At 36.9% G+C, this 12658-nt stretch overlaps 1 protein-coding gene across 17 annotated transcripts in view; it reads left to right on the top strand.

Annotated features, from left to right (window-relative positions):
* The window catches only part of LRRFIP2 (LRR binding FLII interacting protein 2), a 106891-nt gene that overhangs the window by 9201 nt on the left and 85032 nt on the right, over positions 1 to 12658 (top strand). For 11 of the 17 annotated variants that reach the window (XM_082745570.1, XM_082745567.1, XM_082745557.1 and 8 more), the window contains exons 2-3: positions 8097 to 8153; positions 11922 to 12065. In XM_082745570.1, coding sequence (XP_082601696.1) covers positions 11976 to 12065 — 90 coding nt within the window. In that variant the 5' untranslated portion in view covers positions 8097 to 8153; positions 11922 to 11975. The remainder of the gene's footprint in view (positions 1 to 8096; positions 8154 to 11921; positions 12066 to 12658) is intronic. The other 6 variants (XM_082745561.1, XM_082745568.1, XM_082745565.1 and 3 more) reach the window with 1 other exon arrangement.

Raw genomic sequence — 12658 nt, 5'->3', positions numbered from 1 at the left:
TCTTGCTCACTGAATGTTGCTTTACGATAACTAAAGGTTATGTAAAGGCTGTCTTCAAATTCCTAAAGGCTGCTCTCAGCTCTTGGAGGTAACCTGAATTTCTTGGCCTTGTGGTATTTCCTGATATGGCCCTTTGGTCAAATCATTAAGGAGAGTCTAGAGCAAGTTTGCTGGCTGGCTAGTCTTATATAACGTAACATAATCATGGGAATGACGTCTCATAACCTTTGTCATATTCTGTTGGTTAGAAGCAAGTCACAAGTCCTGGCCACATTCTTTGGGAGGTGTTTACACAAAGGTAGGAACAGAGGGGGTGCGGATAACGAAACCTTAGAGTCTGTCTTCCATAGCTGATTACAAAATAGCACATACTTTATAAACCTATTTTTTCTTAAAAAAACATATATGTGCAGTTAAAAGAAGTTTATCTTACAAAATAGCACATACTTTATAAGCCTGTTTCTCTTTGAAAAACATGTATGTGCAGTTAACTATGTATGTATTACTCATGGTTTTTATTGTTAATTTTCTGTTTCTTCATTATTCCCCCTTCTCCTCTCTGCAACATTCTAGTTTTGCAATTTTAAATCAATAGTTGGTGTTTTCATTATAACTAAATAAATATTATTTACTGCTCAGCCAAGTATTGTGCCATGATTATTTTCTTTCTTGTTTAACTCAGTTTTTCCAGGGGGACTGCTAGGGGGTTTCCGTTCTTTGCTTAGTTTTCTCTTCACCTTATTTTTTGAAACCAAATGCTCCCAACATTTTAAGTCCTTCATCCTATTTGTCTAATTTATTTAGTTTATTTGTGAAACATATAAACAAAAATACAGTTTGAAGAACAATAATATGAGCATCTATGTCTCACTACCTAGGTCAAGAAATGAACACTACAATTATCCTAGAAGTTTCTACACATACTCTTTAATGTACCTCTTCCTCTTCAGGCAATCAATGCCATTTTACATGTTAGTCACTCTCTTGGGACCATTCCTTGCCCAACTGTGCTGTTTCACTCTCCGTACATGTATTTCTAATCAATATGTGGTTCAATTTTGAAAAGTGGAATAGTTCTTCCACCTTTTTGCATTTATTAGTTAGGATAGACTTACCTACTTCAACAAACTACCCTCAAGTTTCAGTGGTTTAACACAGTTCAGGGGTATGTCTCACATCGCTGTCAGTTGTGAGTTGGGAAGCAGTGGTAAAGGAGTAGTCACCAGATGAAAGGAGCCTGAGTCCCTGGATGACTCTGCAACAAACTACTTTGATTTTTTTTATTTCGGATAAAAGGAGGCATATGAAGCATATCCTCTAGTAGCTTATTGACAAAGGGCATAAAAGAGGTAAATTTTTGAGGCCTCAAATGTCTAAAAATGCTTTAATCATCAAGTATGAGAAATAGAATGTTTTGACTGGGCATAGGCTGTTTATAGGTTGTCTGTAGTTTTCCTTTAGAAGTTTGAAGGCAACTATACAGTGATTGTCCTCTTTCCAGAATTACCTTTTTAAAAAAAGATTTTATTTGTTTGAGAGAGAAAGAACAGGATGGGAGAAGGGGCAGAGGGAGAGGGAAAGAGAGAGAGTATCTCAAGCAGACGCTGTGCTGAATGGGGGGCCCTATGTGGGACTCCAGCCCACCACCCTGAGATCATAACCTTAAGCCGAACTCAAGAGTTGGACACTCAGCTGACTGAGCCACCCAGGTGCCTCATTACGAGAATTACTTTTAAAAGTTTAAAACCATTCTATTTGTTAATTCTTTCTATGTAACCTTATTTTCTCACCCATGGAAGTGTGTAAAGTCATCTTTGTCTTCAGTGTTTGAAATTCACTGTGGTAATTCACTATGAAATACTTCGGTGTGGACTCAGGACTTATGTTGAGCATTCTGTGGGCCCTTTGAGTCTGGAGAAACTTAAGTCTTTAACTTCTGGAAAGTAATTACTGATATTGTTCTCTGTGTGCGTGTGTGTGTGTGTGTGTGTGTGTGTGTGCGTGCAAGTGTGTGCGTGCAAGTGTGTGCGTGCGTGCAGTAGTCTGTGGTGGATGAGCAGGTTTGGGAGGAAGGATGGTCAGTTTGTCTTTATTTGTACAAAAAGGAGCCACCTAAATGTTGATGTTAGGTCTTTTATGAGCAGAAGTCATGTGTCTAAAGTGGAGCCCATTAGATTGGTTGGCACTTGGATTAGCTACTCTCAGAGCTGTGCTGTTAGTTGCTCCTCTCGAACTATTCCCTTGTGAACATTGTACTTGCATTGCATTATATCTTGTTGACTTCCTTTTATGGGCCTGACTGGTATCTTGCCTACCATTTCAGAGTATTACTTTGCCCTTTCTAAGACAGGTTTAAGCTGTCTTACCTGGCTAACATGGCTCAAGAGAGGGGAAATGTTGGCCTCTCCCTTTATGCTATAAAAGTATCTCATGGCACTATTTTATTTTCCAGTGAGTGGAAGGATTCATAGAATAGAGGTCTTCAAGGAAAGCTGATAATTTGAAAGGATTTCGCCTTGATTATAAAAAGCTGTAGACTTAAAAATTGTTGTTTTCCCCCAGGAATTTAGAGGATGTTAATGCTTGCTTCTTTGTTTTAATTTTGACCTGTTGATTCAAGTTAGATTTTTAATTTTAAAAGTTAATCCAGGGGTGCTCATTCTATTTAAAATTAGCAATATGTTTTTCACTTACTTAAAATGTCATTATGACTGTAAAAGTGTTGGTCACTATGAAATCTGTTAGGAAATTACAGTTTTACCAGAGATGACCAATATGAATTTTTGTAGTCCTACTTTGCAATTGCCCTGACAGACTAAATGAATCTTTCCCCTTTGTCAGTTCGTTAATATTGTTTCAAAGTTGGTTTTTCTTGTTAAGTTTGTATTTTCATACTATGAAGTAACCCATAATTATAGATTTTAGCTTAAATAATTTTTTTGATAAAGTGATTATCAATAATATATAAAGCTTAAGAAAAAGGAAAATTCTTTTTATACAGATTGTCTTTGTTCTTTATTTGTATCTATGAAGTTTTACATATTTGCAGTCATACTTTACATGGCATTTTATCTTTTTGTACATTATAGGCATATCAAATGTGTCCTTGTCTTTGTTTCCTTCCTATGACTTTTTTCCTGCCACAATTTATTATATCATGTTGACTGGCCTTGACTTAAAGCTGTTGTTGTCAATTTGGGTCATTTAAAGTTTTATCTTTGGTTTTACTATAGACTAACAAAAAGCTAAAATGATAATATTTATTAATATAATTTTCCCTCTTGTTGCATTATATTCTATTTTATTTTTGTTATTAGAATATAGTTAATATAAATATTGCCAGTAGAGTTCATTTTAATCAGAAGGAGAGCCTAATGTTTAAGGCTAATTTATTTTTTCCTTTGGCACTTAATTCTGGTTCCATCTATTTTATTGTTAGTAACGGAGGTTAGTTACTTGCTTCTATCATGTTAGTTTTGATTTTTCATTTCTTTCAGTGGAAGAAGTGTTTCAGTAATAATTCTGTATACCCCAGGTGGAAAACACACCCTTGTATAATTCAGTAAAAGGACTTCCAATTCCGTTTATTGTTGCTACATACCTAGTAAATTGGAAATAGTGAAAAATGCCTTCCCACTAAGTATATAGGTGTGGTGTTGGATTATATTTGTGTTTGAAAATATGCAATTCCCATGCCCACCCATGGCTCAACTAAGATTAAGCTTAACCATGGGATTTGCTTCTGAATTTTACTTTACTGCCTTCTCTTTTGCTTACTGTGATTTTAGATGTTTTGTTTTTTGGTGTTGGTGATAACAGTACATTTCCATAGCATTTTACACTTTTTTTTTTTTTTTAAGATTTTATTTATTTGTCAGAGAGAGAGAGCACAAGTGCGCAAAAGCAGGGGGAGTGGCAGGCAGAGGAAGAAGAGGAACTCAATTCCAGGACCTGAGGACCTGGGATCATGACCTGAGCAGAAGGCAGATGCTTAACTGAGTGAGCTACCCAGGCTTCCCTATAGAAACTTTTATATCCACTTGACCCAGGAAAAAATTTACTAAAAGAAGTGTAAGAATTCATTGAAAGCCACAAAACATAGTGGAATGAATTTAAAGATCTGAATAAATGGAAAGACATCCTATGTTAATGAATTGGAATCAATATTGTTAAGATGGCTGTATTATCCAAAATTATCTATCGATTCAGTGTAATCTCTATCAAAATTCCAGCTGCCTCTTTTTTTTAATTGACATGCCAATCCTAAAATTTATATGGAAGTATAAAGGACTTAGAAAAGCCAGTAAAATCTTAAAAAGAACGAAGTCGAAAGACACACTCTCCCCAATTTTAAAACTTGCTGCAAAGTTAGAGTAGTAATCAAGACAGGGTGATCCTGACAGAAGGATTTCTGTATCTATTATAGATTTATATAGATAGATCAATGGAATAGAATTGAGGTCAATGGAATAGAATAAACCCTTATTTTTATGGTTGCTTGGTTTTTGACTAGGCTGCCAAGGTCATTTAGTTGTGGAAAGAATAGTCTTTTCAACAAATGGTACTGGAGCAAGTGGATATCCACTGACAAAAGAATGATGTTGGTACTCTGCCTCATACCATATATAAAAATTAACTCAAACTGGATTACAGACTTGATAGTAAGAGCTAAAATTGTAAAATTCTAAGAAGAAAGCATAATAAATTCTTGAGGTTTTGGGGTAGGCGATGCTTTCTCAGAAATTACATCAAATGGGAGTGCCTAGGTGGCATAGTTGGTTGTATTGGACTCTCGGTTTCCACTTAGCTCTGATCTCAAGGTTGTGTGATTGAGCCCTGTGTTGGGCTCTGTGCTCAGGCGTGGAATCTGCTTGGAATTCATTCTGCGTCTCCCTCTGTCCCTCCCACTTCTGCCCTCTTTCTCTTTTTCTTTTTAAAGAATAAGCAAATAAATCTTTAAAACAAAATGACATCAAATGAAACAACAAAAGAAAAAATAGGTAAATTGACTCCCTCACAATAAAAGCTTTCGTGCTTCAGAGATCACCATTCAGAAAGTATATGCAGAAATAGTGTAAGTACTTTTCCCTTTTTCTTTGCCATTTTAGTTTTCCCATTTACTCTTGTCCACTCATAAGGCAATGATTATTATGTACGTAGTGCTTTGCAAATTCAAAGTACATATTTGTTGGAAAGAGAAAATTTAAAAATATGTATTTTATTTTATAACAGTTTTCTAATTTTAGAACCTTCATAGTAATTACATTTAAAAAAATCACAACTTTATTGGATGCTTCCTTATTTCTACCTTGTCTTTGATTTTATCTTTGTTCTTTGCTGCCTGAGCTTCTGTTGTTCTCCTTGGTACCTCTGTTCTTTTCCTGTTGTTTGCTCTATTGCACACTTTTAAGTCTGACCTGTCCTTAGCATATGTAATTTTCTCTCTCCCTTCCTTTCATCCTTTGAATGTATGTCCATACACTCATTTTTGAGGTTCTTTTGTTCTTTCTTTCTTTCTCTCTTTGTTTTTGAGTAGAAACTGAGATGTTTTTAAAAAGCATAGGGAAAGGAGGGAATTTGAATGGTACTAGAAAATGGTTTACTTCTCAGGGCATACTGAGAATGAAGTTGTTGGGTAAGAGCACATCTTCCTAATTTGGGTTCTGCACCATTGAGGAAAATAGTATTGTTAATCATGTGGAACACACGCCCATTAGCGTTCATTTATTTAAACATAGTTAGCAAGGAAGTAAGTGCAACCACTGGCATATCATTTTATGAAAGGAGGAAATGGAAAAATTAACAATTGTTTTGAGTGTATGAGAATAATATGCATTCAAAATATGAGACTTTAAAAGAAACTTTTTGTGATTCTTAGGACTACCGAATGTGGAAGTTGGAGAAGGGATTATACAGTTTCTCACTGACCCTTTATAGGCATTTTATTTTGTAAAAATACGAGTTTAATTTAACCATTAGAATTTGAGTTTAATTTGTTTTGTAAAATATGAATTTAATATGAGGTTCTCATATTCTCCTGAGATATAATTTGTATTTAGTATCTACCTTTCATGTTCCACCAGGTCTTCCAGTTTTGCCTCATATACACATATTTTCATTTTGTACTTTGCCTTAATTTCTAGATGTGCCTTTTATTCTTTCTGTAGGTTCTATTAATGATTTATTCATTTTGCATAATGTCCTCATTTAGCTATTTGCAGGAATTGATGTCTTTAAGGGTTCAGTCTTTCCTCCTGCAGGCCTGCCCTCTCTCCTTCCCTCTGCTACCGCTTTGCTCTTGCCCCTGCCCTTCCCCCTTCATTTTTTTCTCTTCTAGTCAGCAATTGAAGCATTCTCTCCTTTGCCCATAGTCTTTCTAATGTCTACATAACTATTGGTATTCTTCTATACTGTGATTACCCCTACTTCCTTTCTGGTTTCAAATCAATATATATATATATATATATATATATATATATATTTTTTTTTTTTTTTAAAGATTTTAGTTATTTATTTGACAGAGAGAGATCACAAGTAGGCAGAGGCAAGCAGAGAGAGAGAGGTGGGGGAAGCAGGCTCCCTGCTGAGCAGAGAGCCAGATACAGGACTCAATCCCCGACCCTGAGATCATGACCTGAGCTGAAGGCAGAGGCTTAACCCACTGAGCCACCCAAGCGCCCCTCAAATCAAGACTTTTTTAAATTGAAATTAGCAGTTCCCATGCCTTTCGTTCACTTATTCATCTGCCTTTCTCAACTAGTTATTTTTTCACAACACTTTATTATACACATTTTGCAACTTACAGAGAAGTTGAAAAGAGTTCTACTATAAACATTCATGTACTTACTACTTGGAGTCCACTGTTAATATTTTACTGCGTTTGGGGTGCCTGGGTAACTCAGTTGGTTAAGTGTCTGCCTCGGCTCAGGTCATGATCCCAGGATTCTGGCATCTAATCCTACATCAGGCTCCTTGCACATTGGGGAATCTGGTTCTCCTCAGCTTGCTGCTCCCTCTGCTTGCTTGTGCTATCTGTCTGTCGAAAAAAAAAAAAAAAAGAATCAATGATAAAAAGATATGCACAGATCTTTAATGATTTCTCTCTTCTAAGTCAGTTGTGTTCTCATGAGAGAACTAACTCCCATTATAAGGCCACACTTCTAAAACTTGTGTGTTCATTTGGAATTTCAAAAATGGACTTTGAATGCCAGAAAGTACCTTAAAAATTTCTTTTTAATTTTTTATTATATAAATGTGCTACATAGTGTGATGATTATAGTTAAAGGTATTTTTATTTTTTTTCTAGATTTTTCCATGCTTCTGCAAATATTCTTAGCATTGCTAATGATATCACATAATGCCTGCTGCAGGAAGTAACTTGAGGATGTTTTTGTTTAGTTAAAAGTGCAAGAATTTAAAGAAAGCCACGATTGCCCTTTTGTCTACTTCATAAACTGAATATGTAAAAGAGGTAGTTAATTCAAGACACTTCAAACATTTATGGAATGCTTTCTAAGTACCTGAACTCACTTGAGCTCCTTTTAACCATGTTGGACAATTGTGTCTGCTCTGTAAGTGAAGAAACCAAGCCTCAGGTAGGGGAAATGGCAATGCAGCAGTTGAACTCAGATCCTCTCACTTTAACTTTGGTCCAGTGGGAACAGCTGCAGTCCCACTCGGTCTTTAGTTCAAGTGCCATTCCAGATAGTGCGATTTGCTGATGAATAAAGACCAAATGTTTTATTGTGTAGACTAATGTTAACTGTAGTGATGACTGATGCAGAGGCTTATACCAATATTTTGAGTTCCCTATGATGAAATACTCAGATATAGAGAACTGCAACTATTGGGATCCAGACAGAACTCTGCAAGTGTGCTATATTTAGAATGTGACTTACTGATGCTACTTACCCATTCTATTTTCACAAAAGTGAACAATATCATGATTGAAGTGCCACTTAATGTGGCAAAATGCCTTTTTCAGAAATATATTAAGTGAGAAACTAATTGGAGAAAAGAAAGCCTTGTTGGTATATCTATTGTGGAAGGTTTCTGTTTCACAACATCCTTCAAGCTACTTCCCTTCTTTCCCTTAGGTAGACAGATCCTTATTGACAAAATCTTCTGGAGAAAATCATCTTGACATCATTCAGGTAATGGGCCTGACAAAATGTGGGCAGTTTTGTTTTTGTCAGTGGATGTAAAGTTTTAGCTCTTAGTTTGGCCAATATCACCAAGGAAAAGCTCCAAGAGATGAACCCAGCTCCTGAAGAAAAGTATTCATGAGGAATCCTCCTTGTGATAGCAACTCACTGAAAGTCCTTTAGGATCAGAAACTGGAAATAATCTGTTTCAGATAAACTTTTGAGTCTATAGCCTTATTTTTGTCATTTTGAAGATAGACTGCATAGGAGCCAAAAACCTTTTACTTTTTCTAATATTAGTAAGGATGTCTGCCTACAGAGTACAAATCATGGAATTCTTTCAAAAACATTAGATTGTTTTTTGACATAGGTAATTGTTGATTTGGCTCGTGTGCTCCTGAGAAAGGTGATGGGACCTGGCCAATGACTCATGTAAACCTCTTGATATTCTCTGTAGATAGGACAAGAAGGACAAGGAAGACAGAAGTTTTTCCCATTTCCTGCTTATCCTGTGCCTCTGTCTCTTTTCCTGTCATCTTTCTCTCAGGACTGGCTAGCCTGGAGCCTGTTGAAACAGTTTTGTTTGTTTTTGAGAGAGAGAGAGAGAACAAGCAGGGAGGAGAGTCAGAGAGAGAAGGAGAAGTAGATTCTCTGCTGAGCAGAGAGCCCCATGTGGGGCTCCATCCTGGGACACTGAGATCACAACCCAAACCGAAGGCAGGTACTTAACTGACTGAGCCACCCAGGAGCCCCAAAACAGTTTTGTTTTGAGGCATTTTTAAGAAAAGATAATTTTTTGTAAGTCTGTGTACTAGAAGTATCCTGGCAGATCTGGGGTTTAAGGCGGTGTTCCTTGAGGAAGATGGAAATGGATTATGGAAAAAGAGGAGACAGAAATCCATTAGAAAGAGTGCCACCAGCAGTGGCTTCAGATAGTGTCTCAGCCGCCTAATTTGGGTGTGATTCATTTTGGGGCCACTTTATTCTTTGAGCCTTGGATCTGGTTTATGCATCTCTCTTTCCCCAGTGTTAATGGAATGTTAAAAGTGCAGCCATAATCCTTTCCTCCTAACGAAACCACTCTTAAACTTTTGATAAAATCTTTACTTCTTCTTCTATAATTATTCTTATGTTCCTGACATTAGAAAATACCTTTTTTTGTTTCCTATTTCTGTGGAATGTCTTTGAATGTGCCCTTGGAAGGCTGGCTGAAGGATGAATATTGGGTGATACTACTGTGCGTCAGTTAAATTGTCACTTTGAAAGAGGTGCTTTGAAAAGTACTGCATGCTGCTTTTTTTCTCAGTAGGTGACTAATACTTAGATTGTACATTGTTACTATTAAGTGTATGATCTTTAAAATGGTGCTGAGGGTGAGGATGAGGGAAGACTTCTGAAAAAACAACACTGAGCTTTTCAGAAATTGTCCTGATTTGTGGCTGGGACTTCTCAGCTGCTGCTTTCAGACATAACATTCCTTCTCTTCATTTCCATTTGAAGGAGTCCTTTCTTATCATATCCCGATAGATTTTCTATGGCAGAGTGAGGAACTATCATCAGTCTCCATTCTGATTGACAAACATAGCATGCTAGCTATGTGGGAATAAGAAGTGGTGTCAGATAAGAGGGGAATGGCCTGAATTTTCGTTGAAGACTTTTTTTGGAAGAGTGAATTGATGAAGTGCTTCTGTTTTATTTTGCCTGGAATAAATAAATTCCAACACATTAAAGTCACTTGGAGTTTTGATATAGTTCATTCTACTGGGACGAACTTACTTGAGAATTCCTTTGTGACTCACGTTTATTTTGTTAAAGCTAGGAAAAAAAAGTTTTAAGTTAATGGGTATTTTGCTAAATGAACTGTACTTCTCAGGAATTTGTATATCATGCAAATTGGGATGGATTTTCTTTTTTTTTAACTTTTTTTTTTTTTAAGATTTTTATTTATTTATTTGACAGAGATCACAAATAGGCAGAGAGGCAGGCACAGAGAGAGGAAGCAGGCTCCCCGCTGAGCAGAGAGCCCCATGCGGGGCTCGATCCCAGGACCCTGAGATCACGACCTGAGCCGAAGGCAGAGGCTCAACCCGCTTAGCCACCGAGGTACCCCTGGGATGGATTTTCTTTTGGGAATCTTTAATTTTAAATACCATGTGTTTGGAAGGCCAGATCATCTTTACTACCCTTATTATTTAATCCTGGCAGATGAATTCCCCCCCCCCTTTTTTTTGTAAAAATGGGTCTATTTCATAATAACAGCAACAATAATAGATCCATAGATACATTCTTAACCGATGGCCTACATCAGTTTTGTGTTTGTCATCGTATCTTTGGCACTTTCCACAGTACCTGGTAGTAGCAGGCTCGCAGTTATTGTTGCATGGACAGTGTTGGTAATTGTTAATTGCAGAATAATTAATCATTTGTTATTTTATGTGGTAATAGTTTAATTGGAATTGTTTTTAAAGTTACACTAAAGGGCGCCTGGGTGGCTCAGTGGGTTAAGCTGCTGCCTTCAGCTCAGGTCATGATCTCGGGGTCCTGGGATCGAGTCCCACATCGGGCTCTCTGTCAGTGGGGAGCCTGCTTCCCTTCCTCTCTCTCTGCCTGCCTCTCTGCCTACTTGTGATCTCTCTCTGTCTAATAAATAAATAAAATTAAAAAAAAAATAAAGTTACACTAAAAAGCCAATTTATCTTTGCAAGTTTAAGGTTCCGTGTTAAAATTTCTTGAATATGTTGTTTCAAAGCTTTAGAATGAATGACTTTGCTGAACTCTTTTTTGCTCTGTGTTGGAAATAAGTTTTAGAAATAGCTATAGTAATTTATGCAGTCAGAATTATTGCTGACTGCAGTTTTTCTGAGGCTAATGTTATAACACATTCTTTTTTTTTTTAGACTTATTTATTTTATAGATAGTGTGTCCGTGTGAGCATGGGAGCAGGGGTGGGGAGGGTAAGCAGAGGGAAGGGATCTCCAGCAGATTCCTCACCCAGCTTGTAGCCTGAGGCCGGGCTCAATCTCACAATCCTGAGCTGAAATCAAGATTCTGTACTCAACTGACCGAACCCCAAGGTGCCCCTACAACACATTCTTATAGATTGCTGTCTGTGGGTATAACATGATAAGAAAGAATTGGGAGAGGGGCGCCTGGGTGGATCAGTGGGTTAAAGCCTCTGCCTTCGGCTCAGGTCATGATCCCGGGGTCCTGGGTCCTGGGATCAAGCCCCGCATCGGGCTCTCTGCTCAGCAGAGAGCCTGCTTCCTTCTCTCTCTCTGCCTGCCTGTCTGCCTACTTGTGATCTCTGTCAAATAAATAAATAAAATCTTAAAAAAAGAAAGAAAGAAAGAAAGAAAGAATTGGGAGGTTTAATGATTAGTATAAATTTAAATATTGTAAAATTTGTTGGAATAATTTGATAGGAAAATGTATTTGGTGACTAATTTATATGTAAATACACAAATATAATTTTTCTAAAAGTGAATATGTAAAGGAGCTTTAAAATAGTACAAAGAGGGGTGCGTGGGTGGCTCAGTGGGTTAAGCCTCTGCCTTCGGATCATGTCATGATCTCAGGGTCCTGGGATCGAGCCCCACATCGGGCTCTCTGTTGAGCAGGGAGCCTGTTTCCCTTTCTTTCTCTGCCTGCCTCTCTGTCTACTTGTGATCTCTGTTGAAGAGATAAAGTCTTTAAAAAAACAAATAAATAAATAAATAAAATGGTACAAAGAGAAACATCCTAAGTAAATTCTATTTCTGTTTATTCTGTTTATTTCAGGGCCAAACACGGTGAAATCACATTTCACAGTTAAAACACTATTAAGAAGACATTATGGGGACTCCTGGTTCTGGAAGGAAAAGGACGCCTGTAAAAGACCGATTTTCTGCAGAAGATGAAGCTTTGAGTAACATTGCCAGAGAGGTGTGTCTGGAAAACCCCCTCTCAACATTGAGTTGCACATTTGGAAACGTAAAAGTGCTAGGGGAGGAGGTATATATAGGCTTTCATTTACTGAGCAGATTTTAGAATGCTTACTTGTGAATAAGATGTTGAATCTGACCTCTAAATACTGTATTAGAATAGAATATAGTTATTTGGATATCTGTTCCTCTTACCGAAAAATTAACTTTTCATTTTATTTTTTGTGGATCACTTTGAGGTACCTGTAATGTTTTGAAATTTATAATGAATCTTTAGTATTAAAATTTCTATGGTAATTAGAATGTAGAAAATATGATAACTGTATTATTGAAACACTCATGGGCTATACAGTTAGCATATTCAAGGAGGCACTGTATAAATGTTGATAGAAAGAGGCCTTACTTGGTGTCTGCCCAGATTCAGTTATTTTAGCTGTTTTTTGAAATACTGCAGTGGAATTTTTATGTTTAACTTTCAGCTAGCACCAGAGCTTCTGGAGCATTTTTGTTTTGGTTTGTTGACAACTCAGAAGAAAGAAGAAAATGGAGAGGGTTGTCACCTGTTGAATCATTGGCAACATTTCCTGTTGCATA

Source organism: Mustela nivalis (genome assembly GCF_964662115.1).
Source record: "Mustela nivalis genome assembly, chromosome: 1".
NCBI classification, from domain to species: domain Eukaryota; kingdom Metazoa; phylum Chordata; class Mammalia; order Carnivora; family Mustelidae; genus Mustela; species Mustela nivalis.
Note: the sequence above shows the minus strand (reverse complement) of the source record. Positions and strands in the feature narration are given on the sequence as shown.